The sequence below is a fragment of the Nansenia antarctica genome (assembly GCF_963989245.1).
Source record: "Nansenia antarctica genome assembly, chromosome: 3".
In the NCBI taxonomy this organism is placed as follows: Eukaryota; Metazoa; Chordata; class Actinopteri; order Argentiniformes; family Microstomatidae; genus Nansenia; species Nansenia antarctica.
Genome location: NC_137688.1, coordinates 55,992,107 through 56,014,849, shown reverse-complemented (window position 1 = coordinate 56,014,849; position 22,743 = coordinate 55,992,107). Strand labels below are relative to the sequence as shown.

Here is a 22,743-nt window from a genome sequence, read left to right as displayed (position 1 = left end):
GACTGGCAACTATTTCCATGGAGCTTGTCCAGAGGGAATGGAATGGAGCACGACTTTCTCTCTCTCTCTCTCTCTCTCTCTCTCTCCCTGCCTCTCTCCCTGCCTCTCTCTCTCTCCCTCCCTCTCTCTCTCCCTCTCTTTCTTTCTCTCTCCCTCTCTTCACACCAGAATGCTGAAGGCAACCAGAAGGGGGCTAGGCAGTGAATCAGCCCACTCTGCACTCTCATGCAACATGGAGGGTGAGTGTGTACAGCAGGCTAGGCTTTAAGCTTCCCTGCTGCTGCTGTTTTTGCAGCCAGCTTAACCCAGTTACTCAAACCTCATTGTTTTTGGACATTTCAGAAAGAAAGAAAAACGAAAAAAGGGGAAGGTTTTTACTCCAATCATTCATTTCCCACCTCAAGTCCAGCCTCCAGTGAAGACTTGAGGCATTGTAAACAACGGTTGGTTGTTTACAGAGAGAGATCCTCTCCAGTCAGTGTTGCAACAATTATGCAATTATGTAAGGCATGTGCAACACGTTTCTTTATATGTCTCTTATGAGTGTGTGAAGGCAATAAAAGGTCTCGTATAGAGTTGTAGAATGCAGGAACAGTCTGCCAACCAGGCACAGTATTTTCCGAATGCTCCGAAATGAAAAGAGGAGCGTTGCTTTATAACAGTTGGAGTCCGTCTGGCCATGAGAGCCACTGGACGTTTACAACCAGCATAGAAACACAGGGAATGAAAAATCTCCTGTATTGAACATACGTGTAGCTGCTGATCAGAACACACACACACACACACACACACAGACACACAGACACACACACACACACAACATGTGTATGTTCAGCACATGCATGGTGCATGTGTGTGTGTGTGTGTGTGTGTGTGTGTGTGTGTGTGTGTGCGTGCATGCGTTATAGACAAGCCAGGTGTGGTGGAATCATGCCAGGAATCTTACCGGTTCAGTGCAAAGGCGTAATGGAACTTCACATGCGGATGGGCCACGGGGTCAAAGGTCGGAAGCTTCTCCAGCGTCTCCACCAGCTTCACCACAGATTCATAATCCTACGTTCACATAAACACAGAGAAACACGTCACGGGATTCACCTTAAACTGAAGGTCGACCCATGCACTCATCCACGTATCAATACTTACGTTAACATTAATGTGCTTATGCATACTTAAGTACCTCAATAACGGAATGCCGCCGCCGCCCCCCCATACAAATCTTTTGTCCGGCATATAGCCTACAGTATTCATCCAAAACATCTTGAATTATTCAGCCAGATCTCCACAACGCTTGTTGTCATCATCATTTATTCATGCCCAGTGTGGTAGCTGAGGACTATAGCCTACAGCATGGCCAGAGGGAGGACTGAGAAGGGAAGGGGGGAGCGAGTTCATGGAGATGCTGGGAGAACAGGATTAAGCCCTCACGGCCGTAGCCTTAAGATGAGCAGAGACTAACAAAGGCTTAGCCAACAGCCTTCCACAGGCAGTTTGGAGGGGGGGGGGCGGTGTCCTTCTGAGAGGAGGCGCCACTTCCACTGAGAGGCCTTGAAACATTCATACTACTGAGGCGTTGAACTGAAGCAAACTACAGGATGTTGGGGGTAGCATCTGACGAGTAGTAAAACCATACCTGAATGTCCCGGTAGGACAGGAGGAGATTGATGACGATGTCCGCTGAAAGGCACTCCACGTTGTCCAACCGTTGTTGAATCCGCCCCAGTTCGGTAGCCAGCTCCATCCCGGTGTATAATTCCCGCGCTTTCCGGATCTCGTTGAGAATGGTCTCTCTGAAGTATTGGCTGTAGGAGTGGGAAACAGTAACTCATCAGGACCTGGTTGGTTAAAAAACTAATCTAATCTTTAGTTCTTCTGAATAAACAATGGTGGTTTCCTGGTTTGACTCTCTGGGGATATAGACGTAGAGAATGGTGGTCTGAGCAATGAGACCAAGCCTATCTAATCTAGGCCTATCTCATCTAGGCCTATCTAATCTTCAATGGCAAACCTTTTATGAACCTTTGTACCACATCACAGTATATCTTTTTATCTCATCTATTTATGTGGAATTGATGCGCCTGTTCGCTGGCTACCCCCTTCAATGTATCTTTCTTTTTTTTTAGCACTTGAGTTTTTATTGGGTTTCAGCATAGACATGGACAGAACATCATATCTGGATCTTTCACTGCACTGTTGTTCCAGGAGACGAGCCACATTAATACAAAGTTCACTTTCTCTCAACCTCTAAAGAATGATTCACTTGTCCTGGAAGAAGAGAGGCTGTGATGCAGAATATTGTCAGAGGATTCAAAAACATTAGGCTATAACTAAGCAATGCAGACATTATAAAAACTGTGATTCACTATGCAAGCCAAAGTCTCGCAGACGGATATACCAAATAAAGTCATTACACCACGTTAATATAACAAGAACGATCTGTTACTACGTTGGAACACTTGTGAAGTTCAATTCAAAAGAAGAACCAGAATAGACTGGCTAAGAACACAGCACAATGCTATGCAGTTCATTTTTCTTTATGCAACCATTTTTGCCTGTGCCTTTTTTACAGTATTTAAACGTTCATAACGTTTCCCCTTGAAACCACAGGACCTACACCACATAGCACATACACTCTTGTTTCGTAAGTATACAAGTATGCTATCGAAAATGACTTCAACCCAGCTGTTACTGTATACGGTACACTCAACTGGCAACGACACTGTAAGCCTGTAATGGTGGCCACCACCTCATATAGGTGCTCACTTAAACACACAGTTGGGTTACAGTTTCACACCGTATTCATCAACATGATAACACCTGTCCCACTGCAGCCACGAGTGAGATGACTGAGTATTGCTCCATAGTATATTGTTACAGATTGAGTCATGGCATTCGCTTCGTATGAAATAATATGAATATTATTATTATAATAATGTTTTTTTTTTTTAAAAGGATTATGAGACTAAGTGAAAATGACAGTCTCGAGTCATGACATCACAGTGTACTAGAACCTTAGTGTCAATAAAATGGTGATTTTGACTTACCACTCCAGCCAGTAAGCCGTAGCAGCCCTCCCCTCCCCCCCCCCCCCCCCCCCGCCCCGTGTACTCACCAGGAGTTGGGCTGGGGCACCTTGAGCAGCTGGATGAAGCGGTCCAGCAGGGGCAGGCAGATGGGCCCCAGGAGCATCTCGAAGCTGGGCTGCATCAGCTCCGTCAGCCCCTTCATCAGGCTGCTGCTCTCACAGCAGTACACCTTGTTGTGGGGCGTCACCATGTACGGGATGAAGCTGTAGTTGGCTGAGCATGTCTGGGAAGAGACAAGAAGAGGAGCCACGTCACCACCAGCGGCGGCCACCAGGGGCGGCTGTGGCACAGGAGGTAGACCCGCCGTCTAATGATCGTACGGTTGGCAGATCGGCGGTTCGAGCCCGGTTGGCCACATGTCGAAGTGTCCTTGGGCAAGACACTGAACCCCAAATTGCTCCCAATGAGCGGGCCGGCACCTTGCATGGTAGCTTGCCGCCATTGGTGTGTGAATGTGTGTGTGAATGGGTGAATGAGAGGCCGTTGTAAAGCGCTTTGGATAAATATATAAGTGCAGTCCAGTCCACCACGTGGCCTGAGAGAGATGCTTCTACTTGTTGGGGTTTGTATTTGTTGTAGTCTTGTAGGATCGTGGTGTTGAGACAGATTTGGCTGTGCCTGTGCAAAGAGGCTTAGATTTGTTTGTGATCTGTCAGATGGTGCTGATGACATTCTGTTTTCTTGTGTTTTGGTTTTGTGGCAGAAAACGCTGAATAATAAAAACGCGACTTACAATCGATACATTAGACTAAGCGAGTAAATCATCAATTCACCAGTCGTAGCAGGAAGAGTAATCTAGCTCAGGCCACGGGCCATTGGCAGTCCTCGTGATAGAAGACACTTTTTTGACACTGGACAGTACAAGGGGGAAGTAGACATTTTGGGATACACAGTATAGGGGGAAGCAGGTGTCTCAGGGGGAGCAGTTTAGATGCTGACTGTAGAGCTCTAATGGTAAATGTATTGCACTTATATAGCGCCTTATTCCAAAGTGCTTTACAATGGCCTCTCATACACCGATTCACACATACATTCACACACCAATGGCACCCAATGGCACCCAAGGACACCTCGACACATGGACAGGAGGAGCTGGGGATCGAACCGCCAACCGCGATCATTAGACGCCGGCTCTACCTCCTGAGCCACAGCCGCCCCAGCTGCTGTTCTCTATGCGTTCTGTTGGGGGAGCACTGTTGCTGGGTCTGTTGGGGTTTTCCTTGTGTTAGGCGTTTGAAGGCAGTGACATCATCCAAAGAATCTAATCTGCAGAGACAATGGTGTGTTTGTACCCAGGCTGGTAATGAGCTAGTCTAAACAGCCCCACGGCCTGGGGCACAGATCCACATCTGTAGGCCTAATGACAAGTGACATTAGGAACTATCTAACTGAGCTAGCTAGTGTCCTCACAAGGCCCTCAGGACAGAGGTGCCCTTCAAAACTCCATTCATGTTGCTCATGGAAATCAATTCAAACTACATCTTACTACTCTTGCCCTGCTTTATTTGCATGTCGGCATTTGGAAAGAGTACCAGGAAATCTTTCATTGATGTGCACATTGTAATCGGTCATGTCCAACTGTTTTCAAGTGCGTATCCAATGATACTTGATACTGAACACAAATGCATGTGCAGGACGGAAAGGTTTTTGGGCTGATGCACAGTTGCAGGACCGCCCAGCTGTATCCTGAGTGTTGACTGTTACTATTTAAATCTCTCGGTTTCACTCCCCTCTTTAAGCACCACAACACTCGGGTTGCTACTGACTCATACCAAAAAGGAAGTGGGGGGGGGGGCAAAGTGATGTAGCAATCGGAGCCTTCTGCACAAACAGCTTCCTCCTCTGTGACATATTTTCATGACATCATCGACAGCAGTCAGTCGGTCGGTCACACCTTTGAAAAATAACCTGTGACGGTTATAGGCGCAGACGCAGGTTTCAAAACCCTGCCCTATTTTTAGGCTCTGTGTACTGTATGATTCATGCTGCTCTGGCAGATCCTATCACAGCACGTCACAGAGACTAGCACATATTTCAGTGGTCAGGTGCCATTGAGACTGTCCTTTGCCCAGGAAACCTCAGCAGGGCCGGTTGGTTAGTTATTAGGTCATGGCAGACTCCCACAACAATACCCTAACACAGCACCTGAGGGAAAGAGCACAGGCTGCTGTAAACCAGTCTGTGTGTGTGTCTGCAGTTACAGTAATTAAGGAGTTGAAAGTCACAGACAGGAAGTATAGGATTAACCCTTATAGAGGAAGGGAGGAGAATGTGTGTGTGTGGGGGGGGGGGGGGACGATGACTGGATATTAATCATTAGCCCTAACTCCTTTATGACCGCACCTGTCGTAAAACAATCAAGGAAGTTGTCCTGATTAGAAGTGTTCCGTGCTCTACACTCTAAACTAGAAGCAGGGATATTAGACCTCTGATAGAGAGGCGCTGGAGTGTAAGATATCTCAGCGTCAGTGGTGTGTGTGTAGTGAGAGAGAGAGAGAGAGAGAGAGAGAGAGAGAGAGAGAGAGAGAGAGAGAGAGAGAGAGAGAGAGAGAGAGACAGGGACGGAGGGACGGAGGTAGGAAAAGCAGAAGTCTTACAGTACACTCTCGCCGTGAGTGTTGATCGGTCCTCATCACAAGGCCTACAGAAATCAACCTGCTTCCTGCAGTAACCTTATTACTCCAAAGCCACTTAGGCCAGCTAAGCTTGAGCAGGGCGTCCCAGCACACATCCCATCTGGACTCCTGGTTTTAGCTGGTCAGCTGTGTGTGTGTGTTTGTTTGTGTGTTTGTTTGTTTGTGTGTGTGTGCTTGTTTGTGTGTGCATGTGTCAGTTTGTTTGTTTGTTGTGTTTGTGTGTGTGTGCGTGTGTGTGTGTGTGTGTGTGTGTGTGTGTGTGTGTGTGCGTGTGTGTGTGCATATTGCAGCTCATCAACAGTAGTCTGCCACACAGATAGCAGTGTGTCAGCGGTGTCTCTCGCTGTCTGACCTGACTATCACCTGGCAGATTGAGAAATCTTACACCTCTGCTGTGTTCAAAACGAGAGGTGACTTTTAAAACAAACTCATCCTCATCTCACAGCGCTTTACTAAATCTCCATGGAAGAGAAAACGACTTCACTTTTCTGTGCACGCAGCAACATGCAAAAACAAAACTGGGAGTCATAGCCCTATCTACGGAAAAGATCGTATGTGCAATCAACATGAGTGGAGGGTAGCAGACACTGAGATGTCAACAAGAAGAACGAAAACTGTTTTTGCACATACTTTCGCGCGGCAGAAGTGCAAAGGAAGGAAGAGTGTGTGTGTGAGTTAGCCGACGCGGGCAGAAACAGATGGTGAGGAGACGGTATACTTACAGTGTTCTTCTGGCATATAATCTCCTGAAAGAGAAGAAAAGAGATGCTTTAAAAAGAGCCTGCTGTTGCAGATGCTGCTGAGGGAAATCACTGATATTGGTCACGGTTCATGGACTCATAACACCCATCTGAGGTGACACTATCAAAGGACTTGTGTAGTTGTAAACAAAACCAGTAGAAAAACAGAGAGTTTTCCATAGTAAAAAGGCACAGTAAAGAGAGAGAGAGAGAGAGAGAGAGAGAGAGAGAGAGAGAGAGAGAGAGAGAGAGACAAAAAGGCTCTTGCACACAATGGAGTCTCTTAAAGTCTGAAGCAGTCTTTTATTTATTTTTTTATTCTTTTTTTTTTACAGAGTATGGAATTGAAAGGGAGTGTGTACAGGATGATGTGGGAGACTGCTGCCTCCCGGGGAACCACAACAGAGAGGTAGGAGTTTAACAGCAGGGTGTCGTTCATCAAGATTAGAGGGATAGCGTTTATGTGAGCGAACGGGATTAGCCTATTTCAGAAGAACACAGCCTATGAATTCTTAAAATAGAGCCGCCTGCCTACATCAATGTCATCGCTTTTGTATTGTAGGTCACTTTTCAGCTCTGTTGACTTTGGGTGTGGAGAGAAGGCCTATTTTGGTAACTGCATACGTACAAAGGAAACCGTAGTCTGCAAGTCTGAAGGTGTGTATGTAGGTACAGTATGTCTGGTCACTGATAGGGGATTCCCCTGAGGCTGCAGGGCTGTCTGTCTGTCTGTCTGTCTGTCTGTCTGTCTGTCTCTCTCTCTGTCTCTCACTCTCTCTCTCTCTCTCTCTCTCTCTCTCTCTCTCTCTCTCTCTCTCTCTCTCTCTCTCTCTCTCTCTCTCTCTCTCTCTCTCTCTCTCTCTCTCTCTCTCTCTCTCTCTCTCTCTCTCTCTCTCTCTCTCTCTCTCTCTCTCTCTCTCTCTCTCTCTCTCTCTCTCTGTGTCTCAAGGTCAAAGGTCATAAACGGCATCAATATTCACCCATAAGACGTCATCGAACTGCGAAACGGGCGCAAAGTGCAAAGGCTTCAAATTTGCGTTTTTTTACTTTTTACAGCAAAAAAATCTGATTTCGTTTTTTTGTCACCAGACACAAGTTAAGGTTTTGAACTACCCACTCGTTATTTTTTCGAGCAGTTTTACGATAGTTAAATACGTGTACTTAGTCAACAAAATAAGCTTATTTTTCACCGGATTTCTCCCGGGAAATTCTCCCTTGTGGGAGGGGAGGAACTGGATCCAGGTTGTTTCTCATTGGTCGATCGACTGGCGAAGGGGGGAGGATTCAGGAAGTAGAGTGCTGCTTTGAGAAGAGTCAGGAAGCAGCGCGCTGGTTTGTTTACTCCACTAAGACTCGTAAGGTAAGATCTATTATGAGCCAGATCTATTTATGTACATAGCGAATTTGTTAGTTAAGTTAGTTACTAGTTGAAACCAGTGTGTTCGTGTATTTAGACATTTCTTTATTATTACCCACTAGCAACTAACTGAAAGCACATTGTTCCTGGCTGGTTCCATTGTTGTTAGCATTCTAGCATTGTAGCTCGGAAATGTCTGTCTAAGTTGAAAGTACGGTTAGTATGTCTACGTTGTAAAAGTTGTAAGACTCATGTTCAGTGTGTAATACTGGAATACTGTAACATGTCAAGTGTAATAGATTACAGAAATGTTAAAAGTTTAAAAACATGTGTTCCTTTGTTTGTTATGAACGAGCTAGCCGCTAGCCACTAACACTACTCTGAATACTAGCCTAGTGACTAGGTAATGATCATCGTCATGTATTAGGCTTGCTATTTTATGAACATGGTATGGTAGTATTTTATGAACACGGAGTGCCAGTAACTGTAGGCAATATTTTAATGTACTATCTTATTTTTGTTGCAGCTTTGATGCCCTCCACACCACCAGACACAGCAGCTCAACAACTCAGAGCCGAGTGGTCATTGTACCTGTCTCTCTCCAGTGTTATAGTACCTGTCTCTCTCCACAGTGTTACAATACCTGTCTCTCTACCTGTCTCTCTCCTCTCAGCTCTTTAAACACAGAGTACCTGTCTCTCTACCTGTCTCTCTACCTGTCTCTCTTTCCACTCAGCTCTTTAAACACAGAGTACCTGTCTCTCTCCACAGATATATACACACACACACACAGATATAAACACACACACACACACACACACAGATATAAACACACACACACACACACAGATATACACACACACACACACACACACAGGGTATGGATTAGACACTGACTGTTCTGTCGAAGATGTGACAGCAGCAGTGAAACCAGACAGACCCATGGTGTGTGTTATACCTGAGGACATGGTGTATGTTATACCTGAGGACATGGTGTGTGTTATACCTGAGGAGGGACATGGTGTGTGTTATACCTGAGGACATGGTGTGTGTTATACCTGAGGACATGGTGTGTGTTATACCTGAGGACATGGTGTGTGTTATACCTGAGGAGGGACATGGTGTGTGTTATACCTGAGGACATGGTGTGTGTTATACCTGAGGACATGGTGGGCCCTATTATGCACTTCATAAGTCTTAAGCAATAAGACGAGGCGGTAGATCTAAACGTAAGACGTGGAGGCGTGGTCAAGGCCACTTTGCTATTATGCGTGCGGTAGTGGGCGCCTAAAACCCGGCGCTAAGCAAAGAAATTAGTCATGGGTGTGTTTTGGGCGTCTTCTCAATCAACCCAATCAGCGTGCCAGGTGCCATTCCCTTTAAGAACCGGCTGCGTTGAGTCATTAGCGCTATGCTATTATGGAAGTCCTAAGAAGGAGGTCAGCGCGCTTCTCTGCCTCTCCCTTCTGAAATAAAGCATTTATACTGTGACCATAATTGACGTCTTGCCGTGGAGCCACGTGCGTGTTCATGTGTGTCCACATGCATGCGCAAACTGCGGAGGCGCGCTCGTGTTTCAAAACGTGCATGAAGTCTAAACTTAAGAACTTTTCAAACCACTTCTTAGCGCTAGGAGCAAAGTCAGATCGCATAATAGCAGGGGCGCCTAGTACACTTCATTAACATATGAACACTCCCACAATGAGTAATATATGCACGGGAGTATTACGTCTTATGTGTGGGCGCCTATCGACACCGGCATAATAGCAGTAGCGCGTATGAAGCGCATAATAAGGGTGGCGGTAGGTCTTAACCTGGCGGTGCGTCTTAATTAAGACTTAAGACGGCAAGTTAAGAAGTGCATAATAGGGCCCGGTGTGTGTTATACCTGAGGACATGGTGTGTGTTATACCTGAGGACATGGTGTGTGTTATACCTGAGGACATGGTGTATGTTATACCTGAGGACATGGTGTGTGTTATACCTGAGGACATGGTGTGTGTTATACCTGAACCACACACTCTGGCAATATTTTGTTGAATAACAAGAACAGTTGGGCATAGATACAGCATTTTGAACTGTGTCATGATTTATTATCTATTGATAGTCAATTCACAGACCTTGCATGCTTACCTGTGTATAGTCTGTTGTATGTTGAACTATAAGGCTGGACATTGACTACTGAGCACTACACTATTTCCAGCACAAGACATCAGCAAATTACTCTTAATGCCTCCATAATAATAAGCTGGCTAATTAGCTACAGTAATAACATTGATAGGTGATAATGTTAGCAATATCTAGCTAAGTACTGTAAACTTCTCTTTGAAAAGTCTATCTGACCCAGTGACTAACACTAATGTTTGCACACTGATTGTACTTTGCACAGCTTGTCGCACCATTGTTCTGCTGTAGTGCGACTACCATCACTTATACTTATCACTTTATTACTTATTATTGTGACTATGTACCTTGTTGAAGAACCAAAGCGAAATATTTTTATTCTTGTGTACTGTAAAATAAATTCTGATTCTGATTGAAGACTTTTTTGTATCATTAAAAGACTAACAATAACAGTTACAACAACCATAAATAATAATAAGCTGGGTAATTAGCTTAGGTAATACCTTGCTAGGTAATAATGTTATAGCTGTATAACTATAGCTGTCTGACCCAGTGACCAGTATTGACAGCTGATAGCTGTCAATCTAGAGGGGGAGTGGTTGGGGGTGGGGTTGACCAGCTATTGTTACCGCCCATTACCTGCCGGTGTGAAGGTGTGAAAAAGTCCCAAATCTTTGAAAGCCGTTTCCTCAGGATTTAGTTTTCAGGGTTAACAAGTTTCAAATACTCATGTTGTCTTACATTTTCCCCGATGTCTATGTATGACACATCATTTGAAAGCTTACAATCTGTAGTTTAAGCATATGTAAAAAACAGAAAAATGACTTTGCCCCCTCTTTGGTCATTCCACCAGATCGCGTCACATACAACGCTCCTCTGCAAGTACCAGGATGTGAGTCACTAAACTCGTTTGCCCACGTCCTCTAACAGCTCTTTCACTACACTGGAGGAATGTTTAGTCAAACATGTTCACCAAGGCCTTCGCCCCCTAGTTTAGTTTTTGGCATTGTCTCTGTGTTTTCTGTTCTTGTCTGTCTGACTGTCTTTCTGTACATTTGTCAAGCGTCCTTGGGTTCCTTGAAAGGTGCTGTATAAATCTAAGATATTATTATTACTATTATCATTATTATTATTATTATTATTATTATTATTATTAAACACATGGTGTGCCATGCAGCAGACACTTCTATCCAAAGCCACTAACAGTACAATGCAACACTTTTGGATATAGGATCCCAGCGAAATCAAAGTGTAAAAAAAAAAAAACTCTACCGACTGAGACAGGACCATATAAGGGCTCAAGGAAAAGAAGAGGAGGTGCAATATAAACCTTATTATTTGTGATTGCCTCTGCTTATTCAAATGCTATTTTTACACTGAACCCTTTGCAGCACACTATTTACAATACTGGCTCAATCAGAGGTGCTAATGCATCTGCTGCCCATCAAGTCACTAATGTGTTTACATGTTCCCACAACACAACAGCAATGACATCAATTCAATGTTCTTAACACACTCGGGTTCTAAGTAAAAAATGTGCCTTATTTAACCTCATACACCACTGTGGAAACATTAACATGGTGTGTATGTGTGTGCGTGTGTGTGTGTGTGTGTGTGTGTGTGTGTGTGTGTGTGTGTGACCACGGCGTACCTGTAGGGACTGTACCGAGTCAGAGTTGTGGTCGCAGTAGAGGATGATGTTGTTGGCCATGCTGAAGCTCTCCCTCACACCCAGGTGGTAGAACAGGGAGGGCTGGCGGAACGCATCCGTCATCTCCACCACAGCGATGTCTGAGAGGGACAGAGACACACCCGAGACATCAGGGACAGAGACACACCTGAGACATCAGGGACAAAGACACACCCGAGACATCAGGGACAGAGACACACACGAGACATCAGGGACAGAGACACACCTGAGACATCAGGGACAGAGACACACCTGAGACATCAGGGACAGAGACACACCTGAGACATCAGGGACAGAGACACACACGAGACATCAGGGACAGAGACACACCTGAGACATCAGGGACAGAGACACACCTGAGACATCAGGGACAGAGACACACCTGAGACATCAGGGACAGAGACACACCTGAGACATCAGGGACAGAGACACACCTGAGACATCAGGGACAGAGACACACCCGAGACATCAGGGAAAGAGACACACCCGAGACATCAGGGACAGAGACACACCTGAGACATCAGGGACAGAGACACACCTGAGACATCAGGGACAGAGACACACCCGAGACATCAGGGACAGAGACACACCCGAGACATCAGGGACAGAGACACACCTGAGACATCAGGGACAGAGACACACCTGAGACATCAGGGACAGAGACACACCCGAGACATCAGGGACAGAGACACACCTGAGACATCAGGAACAGAGACACACCCGAGACAGCAGGGACAGAGACACACCTGAGACATCAGGAACAGAGACACACCTGAGACATCAGGGACAGAGACACACCCGAGACATCAGGGACAGAGACACACCTGAGACATCAGGGACAGAGACACACCCGAGACATCAGGGACAGAGACACACCTGAGACATCAGGAACAGAGACACACCCGAGACAGCAGGGACAGAGACACACCTGAGACATCAGGAACAGAGACACACCTGAGACATCAGGGACAGAGACACACCCGAGACAGCAGGGACAGAGACACACCTGAGACATCAGGAACAGAGACACACCCGAGACATCAGGGACAGAGACACACCTGAGACATCAGGGACAGAGACACACCCGAGACATCAGGGACAGAGACACACCCGAGACATCAGGGACAGAGACACACCCGAGACATCAGGGACAGAGACACACCTGAGACAGCAGGGACAAAGACACACCTGAGACATCAGGGACAGAGACACACCCGAGACCATCAGGGACAGAGACACACCTGAGACATCAGGGACAGAGACACACCTGAGACATCAGGTTGGATACTGGACAATCGTTCCTATGGTCTCACATCATAACATGTTAACAATAAGTTAACCAGACAGATAAGATAGCCAAACTGTGTTTACCACCTCAAATTAATTAATTTATGCCCAGCCAAATCCATATTTAGAGGTAGCTAGCTAACATTACATTGATCATACTCGTAAGACTTTTCACTTTTCCAAAAATGCCAGTCGAGAGAGGACACTGGCGTTGCTTGTTCGCCGCTTCTCAGCCCGAAATCTAGATATACTTGCAGCATACAGAGTAGATTGTCCTACAAAGACACTTAGATTTAGATTAGTAATCTAAAAAGTAATTAGACCCCTATACTTTCTTTTATAATTTTTTTTGTTTCTTTTTATTTTACTACTCAATCTTTTCAGTTTGTAAAGCGTCTTTGAGTGTCTAGAAAAGCGCTATATAAGTCTAATGTATTATTATACATACATACACATATATAACATTATAACAGTGTGCTACACACAGGAACGGTTGAACCACAGTCACTTTTCCCCCCATGTCAACTATGACCCACGCTCCTGGGTTGGGCTACAGCCAGGCCGTTGTTTAGGACCGAAGGATAGTGAAATCACATCGCCACACATTTTCCTTTTGGGAGCAGACTGGTTTTGACATGACGATTGGGGCCGTAACAACAGGAGGTGGGAGGGAGTTAGGGTGGGGTCCTAAATCCACTGTCCCTCCGGGGCGCTGCCTGCCTACAAGCGACTGATAACAACACAGACAACATGGTGGCTGCCCCCCCCCCCAGCAGGGGTTTGTAATGAGATAACAACAGACCCAGGACCACCTTTCCACTGGCGTCCAAGTTTCCCTCTCCGTGTCAACATTACACGCAACAGAAAGCTTAACAGAGGGCCTTTGATCCGTCCAGACGGCCGGGCTCCCTCTTTGATGTTCCCCACTCCGCTGACCACAGACTCACAGACCACAGAGCTGCCGAAAATAACATGCAGGGAGACATCCGAAGTCAATGGGATCATCAAAGGCAGAGGCCATCTATTGTAATGTCTGTATGAGTGTGTGAGAGAGAGAGAGAGAGAGTGTGTGTGTGTGTGTGTGTGTGTGTGTGTATATGTGTGTGTGTGTGTGTGTGTGTGTGTGTGTGTGTGTGTGTGTGTGTGTGCGCGTGTGCGTCCGTGCGCGTGTGCGTGTGCAAGAGCACGTGTGAGCGTCCGTGCATAAGTATGTTTAAGTGTGTGCAAGTGTGCGTGATACAAACCCGGAGAGAACAGGCTTGCTTCTTTTTTTTTTTTACAAAGCCCTTTTGGTTTCCATGGGGCCTGTCCCCAGGAGACAGAGACAGAGATAGCCCCTCCTACTCAGGCAGCACATGTAAATGCCATCAGGAAGTGGCGTCTCCTTCTACTGGGGCTTAAAGACTCTATTCAGCCCACGGGGACCAGGAGGTTGTCAGGCACTTCTCATTACCCTCAAGGAGGAGATGACATGTGCAGAGAGTGCAGTCATGGAAGCGAACGGGCATTCTTGTCCCCACAGATTCCTGACGGGACACTAGTCCATTGGAAGAGTGTAGACGGAGTCCTCCACCCCTATCTGACCTAAGTGGGCTCAGGGAGAGGTTTACATTTAACCTCACTGACAGTAGGGTTGACCCCGAACAAGAGAGCACTTGTAGGGTTGTAGGGTTCTGCCACCAGCACCATATCATCAACAACACATCACACCAGCCTTTAATCGACTGAGACCGTCACTGTCTCATATTATGAGTATGAATACAGTATGACTGTACGACGTAGTGAAACAGCGAGAAGGCAACTGAAATACTTGACATTCTCCCAATTTGAACGGTTGAGAGTCATCGCTGAAGACACTAACCCTAACCCCTAACCCTTCTGTACAACCAGTAACACCTGTAACACCACATCAGTTCTTCAGTGAATTCCAGGTAAATACCAAGTCTCTCGTGGAACAGAGACTTCATCTCAATGGGAGGAGGGAGACATTGGAGGATGGGGGCTCATTGTAAAGCACGGAATGGTAGGAGAAATGGTGTGTCGATATCGTTCTTCATTCCGTTCCGTGCATTACATGAGCCCTTGGTCCTCCGATTTCTACCTCCACCAGCCTCCCCTGCTGTACAGTAGTAACCTCGGAGGAAGTCAAAGGCCAGCGTCTCTTCTTTCAGACAGCAGAGGTTAGCTGATGAATAAACCATCAGTGGACTAATTTGTCTACTGGTAGGGAGGCCCGATCAATATTACATTTGAGAGATTTGTTAATGTGCAGGGGCCAGAGAAAGGGAGGTGGAATCTCATAATGAGATGAGGTGAGGTTTGTAAAGTGCAATCCTCGGAAGGAAACAAAACCTGGTTTACAGCCAGTTCTGAGCCAGTGCAAATACTTGCTTTCGTAGGGCAGGGCTTACTGGCCTATGATGATTCTAGAATTAGACATATGGATCATTTGGAAGACTGATACAGACAACATACAGAGTCCTGAGTTGGAGGGACCCTCTTTTCCTCTCTTAGCTAAGCAGCTAAGCTCTGAGCTGACAGCACAGTGCTCGGTGAGACACACTACATGATGCACGGTTCGATTGTAGTTCTCTCAAAATGACAAGTCCCAGTACTACACAATGAGAGGCTGGATGATATTACATATTGACTGGAGTTCAGTGAAGTGATGATATTAACTGGGTTTCAGTGAATTGATGATATTCACTGGGGTTCAGTGAAGTGATGATATTCACTGGGGTTCAGTGAATTGATGATATTCACTGGGGTTCAGTGAAGTGATGATATTCACTGGGGTTCAGTGAAGTGATGATATTAACTGGGGTTCAGTGAAGTGATGATGTTCACTGGGGTTAAGTGAAGTGATGATATTCACTGGGGTTCAGTGAATTGACACACAGCAGTAATGGGATCAAACAGTTAGGCCAGTGACGCAGTGATCATGTCAGCGTACTGTAGTAGGTTTCAGTTGTTCTGGGGGTATGTGAATCCCCACAGCAGGGTTTAAACACCCCAGCTTCACACTGTGACACAGGAGATGTCCCAATCTGTCATTCCCTCGACTGGCACCGTGACCAGCTCTTCATATCATCCCCCACTCCTGTCCGTGACCTTTTCCCCAAAACAGTGCTGTGACAAACAAAACAACAACAGAGGGGGGGGGGGGGGGGGACAAGGCGAGGACAGAGCAGCTCTCACTCACGGTGAGTGTTGCCTACTGCAGTGCTGAAGACAGAGGAGAAATTCCGGGTTAGCAACAATACTCCGTTATAGAGCAAACCAAATAAATAACCCAAAACGTCCCACAAGGCTTTATCCAACAACTAGCCCACAGTGGGCACACACATACACATGGAAATAGAAGTGGGCCCAGAGCCAGTGGTCCTTAGACCTAGCCCTGACTCATTCTCCATCAGGGGGGCCCAGCTGCTGTGTCAGATGTTCTGACCCATAGTAACCCCCTGTTCGCCTGTTAGTCAAAAACACACAGTGAGAATAGTGCGGTCACCTCTAGCTTGGCTGAGCTCACACTCTCAAACGCATGCATGCACACGCACACGCACACGCACGCACACGCACACGCACACGCACACGCACACGCACACGCACACGCACACGCACACACACACACACACACACACACACACACACACACACACACACACACACACACACACACACACACACACAGACCAAAATAAGGTGGAAAAAAACAACGACGAAGAAGCATGCATTCTGATGACTTTATAATCCTGTTTACCTCCTGCTGGTAGAATCACCATGGCAGACCAAACTAAACTGATTCCCCTCACAGATGCACAAAGGCAAAAAAATCCAATATTCTTTCACTATTCAACTTTCAACAACCCACGGTCTGTTCCTCTGGTGCTCACAGACTCAGGGGATGTGGGAAGGGAAGGGAGGAGGAGAGAGGGGAAGGGAGAAGGAGAGAGGGGAAGGGAGAAGGAGAGAGGGGAGGGGAAGGAGGTGAGCTGGGCAGCTATGCTCTGCCTGGAGCCACTAGGGTTATTATTAGACTGCCTGCCTGCCTGCCTGCCTGCCTGCCTGCCCCCCCGCCCCACACACACACCTGTCTGCCTGCCTGCCTGCCTGCCTGCCTGCCTGCCTGCCTGCCCCCCCGCCCCACACACACACCTGTCTGCCTGCCTGCCTGCCTGCCTGCCTGCCTGCCTGCCTGCCTGCCTGCCCCCCTGCCTGCCTGCCCCCCCGCCCCACACACACACCTGTCTGCCTGCCTGCCTGCCTGCCTGCCTGCCTGCCTGCCTGCCCCCCCGCCCCACACACACACCTGTCTGCCTGCCTGCCTGCCTGCCTGCCTGCCTGCCTGCCTGCCCCCCCGCCCCACACACACACCTGTCTGCCTGCCTGCCTGCCTGCCTGCCTGCCTGCCCCCCCGCCCCACACACACACCTGTCTGCCTGCCAGCCTGCCTGCCTGCCTGCCTGCCAGCCTGCCTGCCCCCCCCCCCACACACACCTGTCTGCCTGGGTTTGATGACCTCTCTCCCTCATTCACTAAGCCTCCATCAACCTTTAGAGATACACACTTCTGTGGGAAATTGTGCAGCACATGCAGGACAATCTGAGATCAGAGGGCCACAGGGGACTATTTACAAGCTATGGATTGGATGTTATCTCTGAATCTCTCTCCATTTCACTCAATGCCAAGACGAGATCATTGTGTGCATCGACGAGACAGGAAGTCTTAAAATCTCTTGGGCAAATCCAGACAGTTCTCGTAGCCTTAAAATGGGGGAACGACAGTGTGTATCATTTCCTCTGCAAAGCTTCAAAATAGTGAAAATACCATCGCTCATCCATAATCACACTTAGCTGAGGTGCTGGGGCGAGTATCAAATGGTATGAAAAGTAGCAGCATCCGCTCCACTCAAAAACTGTGCAAGTGTTTTATTACGCAAGCTTTCGGCCTTTCATAGACCTTCTTTGCAAAGCTTGCAAACCACATGAATATGTACTATGCAAACCACATCTGAGATTTCCCAAATCTAAGAGGAATCTTCGCAATCACGTTTCCTTTCTATTCAGTTCATCATTCTAATACATGATATCAATTCCCTAGAACCATATCCATACCTTGACAACACACAAAGAATACACGTCTGATAGATATACACAAATAGATGATGACTTTCAGACATTGTATTATCTCAGATTTAAAAACTAGGCCTACAAAAGGTCCTAAAGCATCAGCATCGCACCATGGTGGATGGATGATTAAACGGCTAAAGAAGCTAAACCCTCCTCTTGTCCCGGCACAATTCAGCTCAGTGATATTCCATCTATCTGATATAACCATCTATTATTGTATGGTGGTATGGTGGTGAAGACATCACTGTCTAGCCATGAAGCGGACTTTCCTCTCACCACTGAGGAATGAAGGGGAGTCTCAGTGTACCAGTGTACATGGGTTTCCTGGAGCTCAGCCTACACTGAGGAGGACGGAACAGCCCCATGTGTGGAATCAGCCTGACCTTTTCACTGGAAAAGAATGTTTCCCAGACTGCGGTTTTCCCCCGAAGATGTGAGAGTCTGGTATGGCCCGCGCACAATTCAGGTGACGTCAAGCTCAGAGAAACGTGCACGGTCGCTGCCAAATTTCCAAGAACAGTAGAGTAGTAGAGTTCATGTTCTTGGTGGAGTTCTTGGTGGAGTTCTAGGTATCTGCTGAGTGTGTGCCCCCCTTTCAAATGCCATCATGTGTCCCTACTCGTGACATTAGAATTCTAAGGTTCTATCTCAATTTGTCAAAATTTCGTTTTTTACATAATCTGATCCATTAGAAGTTTATTAATGCCTGTGTGGTGTTATTTTTTAAATGTTGACATTTTTGAGTTAGTAATTCATAAAATACAAAGGTTCCATCTCACAAAACATAATGGAATGTAAAAGCTTTGACGCTCAATATCTCTGAACTACCTAAACGGAGATAGAACCTTATAATTCTAAGCTCACGTACTGTCAGTTTGGGTTGACTTGGAGACGGGACTTTCAAAACACTTTGATGTCAAGTCAAGCAAACTGAATGACAGTGATTGATTGCTACCTCTCGGGAGCACTTTAAGCATTCAAATATGCGTTGTTAATTTGAAATCAGGTTTGTCTGCTCAATTATAAGACTTACGTATGTGCCTAATTTCGGTTTCGCATTGTTCTGAAAAACAATCCTGGGAATGAAAGGCGAAGCCTTATTGGTCTTTAGATCGAGCGTGTCTGCCTATTAATAAACCCCAGAGGGAGGTCCTGCAAGGTACTTTACAATAGTTATTCATCAGTTAGGATGCCTTTCCCGAAAATAAGACATACTACTTTATTTTTAGAAAATGAGTGCAATGTGCAGGAAGAGAGACAAAACTGAGCTCTGAAACAAAATATGTAAACTACAGGAAATGAGACAAAATCTGCCTCAGCCTCTGGCAGAATCCTTTAGGCCTACTTCAACTAGAGTTTCTATTCACACTCAAAATGTGTCAGAAAGCAAGCACCACTGAGGGCCCAGGGGGAAAGTGCCAGAACAGAATGTGAATTCATCTGAGGCTGACAAACACAGGGAGCCTCACATCACCGTGGCAGTTGCCTAAACTCACACCACACTTCCTGATTGGCCGCTCGCTACAAACAGCTTGTTCATGACTTGATTCTAAGAACACCACTTGTGTTCAACAACAGCAATTGGTTTTCTTGAGAAACGAATGTTGCGACGTAACCCCACTTAAAGGACACAAATACACATATAACTGGTCTAGCAGCAAAACGCTGCACCTGGACACCGTTGAGAGGTGAGTCATATACAACAACAAAAAATCATCATAAATTGTAGGAGATTGTGCCTCCAGACAGGTCGCCCTGTGAACATCCATATAGGACTATAGGAGATTTGGCCTGCTGTCACTGTTGGCACACACAACACCTACACTGCTGATGCAACCTGACTGAGACCTTTGATCTGCCGACAGACTTACAAACCGTTTTTCTTGCACCTTTGGGTTTCTTCACTCTCCCTTCCACTTTGGACTGCATTCCCTAGACATGACGGTGACCTGTGACCTAAGTCCTCCTGTCCTTTGCTCCCTCGTCCAAATGGGCAGTCCGGGGTAAACAAGAACAAACAAGTTGTTCAATGAACAACGTTGGAACATGTAAAAACACGGCTCTCAAACATGACTAAACATTAGCAACTGCAGTTATTCCTGCTCTCATCTGTCTTAATAGCCTAAAACAGACTAGAATGACAGGACACTAGACTAACCTGGTCTATACTGAGACAATGTGTTCAGTGTTGTCATCTTGTTAGAATAGTCAGTAAATAGTTAAGATCAGCTCAGTGAGGGTCACTTTAAGGGAGAGGTAAACAAACATTTAAACCAAGCTGCTACTCTTCTCAAAGTGGCCAGGGAGCAGGACTGTTAAGCCCTATTGTTCTCCTCTTCAAATGGTCTAATGATCAACCATGTCGTTAAATGCTCGCATACCACAGCTATGACTAATCACCCTACCAGCTCTCACGGCTACGCTGTACAGGTGGCAGTCGGTGCATGAGTGATGTCCAATATCGCCAACAAACATATAGCAAAAACATCTCCATTTGTTTTTCAACCTTTAGCCCTAAAACCATCGGTCATTTTCTTTGAATTCTATTAATCAATTTCTCATAGATATCTTCAACTTTTAGCACACCACCAGTCCAGTGATGTGTCTTGAACATGTGGTTTGACCTCTCACACAGTGACAACATGCAATTAATGAGAGGAGCTTACGTATTGTGTATTGTAAGAATATCTCCTTGTGTTTCATCCCTAAAAATGTCCTGTTGCAATAGCATGATAAAGACGTTGGCAATCTTCTTAAGATGTTGTCATTCCAATAAATCTTGTGTATACTTGAACAGACACTAAGTATTCCTGGAAATGCTCAATGCTCCCCACCCCCCCCAGTGGTGAAGTATGTGAACATTCCACAGAAGCCCTGTGGATAACAGCCAAACCAAAAAAAGAGAAAAGAATGAGCTGTTTAAACAACCAATAATGTGATGTTATGACAACCAACAAACCTTTATCATTTTGTCTGTGTGTGTTCAGGCTTACTTTGACAACACATGTACTAAACATGTGGCTGCCTGGTTTCATCATCATGTTTTTTACCTTTATTCACAGTATAAAATGTATCAATGTGACAAGGAGGCCACAAAAAGTCAATGTGCAAGGGTGAAATACGGCGTAATCATACAAACTGTTGGAAATAATATCTTACAATTTCCCCTCTAATTAATTTTACTGCCATGATTCCCAAATGAAGGGTTCACTTACTATGTCCCTTAAAACCCCCATCATATCACAGGTATTAAGCACAACAAACCTTGACTTGACTATGTTGGCAAATGATAAACTCACCAGAATACAACAGTCAGATCACCTATTGCTATTCATTAGAAGGTAATCCCTGTAAAGAGTAATACTGCTTTCCAGTATCAACCTTCAGGGAACCCACTATAGGCAACAGCATATTTCCAATGGGATTAAGAGGCAAAATGGAAGATATGGGTAAAGGGGAAAAGTGCTTTCAGTCAAAAGGTTCACTCCACTTCTGTGCCTCTCCAACGGAAAGTCCAACCTCATTGGCAAACTGAGCAGAGCAATCCATGACGGCACACTTTCAGAGGCACAGAACAGTAGAGGAAAATAAGATGTAGGGGAGGAAAAAATCACTATCATCCCCACATTTACGGAGCATATTAGACTTCTCCAGTGAAACTCAAGTGCCCAATGGTGCATGGAAATATATATTTAGGCTAAGGAAGTTACTTACTAGAAGTCATGGTGACATGCAACATTGTGTAATGTGACATGCAATCACTGCTCCTGTGTCAGGAGTGCCCCTGGCAACCACTGAGAGTCCAATTAAAGAGAAGTGGTGTGGCATCCTAATTTATCTGTGATTGGTCCTATCCAATGCAATGTGGTTGTATCACCTTTGGTGATATCTCATTTGTAAGGGATGGAGTTTAATTAAAATGTTAAAAGTGAAACAAGTATAGGCTTACATTGTAATGATGAAGTGCACCATTGCATTCATGTGAACAGTGGTGTGAAGTGACAGCCTCTTACCTGCATTGTAAAACTGATCGAGTACAGTAGTCTCTCCGAAGTCGAGCTTTCCGAAGTGCACGATTTCCAATTTACTTCCCACTGTGTCGCACGCGTCTTTCAGGCACTGCAGGGCCATGTTCTCTGCGTTGTGTGGCTGACAGAGCTCGTTGTAGGCGACATATGCTACAGTAACACACCTGCTTTTGGATTTCCCCGTAGACAGCAACCCGCCGTTGTCCATCGAACTATTCATGATACTTGGGGTGATGGCTCCGCTGACCACCGAGTCCTGATAGAAAGTCCCCGCGGCGGGGATGCCAGTGGCACCGGTGCCACTCTCCCCACGAGAGCAGGCAGAACCCCCACGGGCATCCCCCGGGTCGGGCCAAATACCAAAGGAGGGGACCGACAAGGATATCGCGTCAATATCTTGGCTCATTTTACAGTTTTGATAAACACTTTGTGCTATTATGGGTCCTCAGTTATCCGATGTTTCTCCATACACCCAAGCCATTACGCATGCTTCCACAAAGACATTCTACGCACAGGATGAATCTAATATTTAAGCAACAAATCGATTTGCACATCTGGAGGTCCTTCAACAGAGGTAAACAACAGAGTGGAGATCATTGTGGAGATATGGGTGCACCTCCTGCAAATTCATTTCTGGTTTCGGATGAAACTGTACAATCATAGCCTCAT

At 46.0% G+C, this 22,743-nt stretch overlaps 1 protein-coding gene across 1 annotated transcript in view; it reads right to left on the bottom strand.

Annotated features, from left to right (window-relative positions):
* The window catches only part of map3k5 (mitogen-activated protein kinase kinase kinase 5), a gene marked incomplete at its 5' end in the record, with an annotated part of 46,809 nt that extends 24,329 nt beyond the window's left edge, over positions 1–22,480 (bottom strand). The window contains 6 exons of the mRNA XM_080526079.1: positions 947–1,053; positions 1,631–1,799; positions 3,110–3,306; positions 6,442–6,465; positions 11,592–11,731; positions 22,060–22,480. Coding sequence (XP_080382205.1) covers positions 947–1,053; positions 1,631–1,799; positions 3,110–3,306; positions 6,442–6,465; positions 11,592–11,731; positions 22,060–22,480 — 1,058 coding nt within the window. The remainder of the gene's footprint in view (positions 1–946; positions 1,054–1,630; positions 1,800–3,109; positions 3,307–6,441; positions 6,466–11,591; positions 11,732–22,059) is intronic.
* Positions 22,481–22,743: the final 263 nt, after the last annotated feature.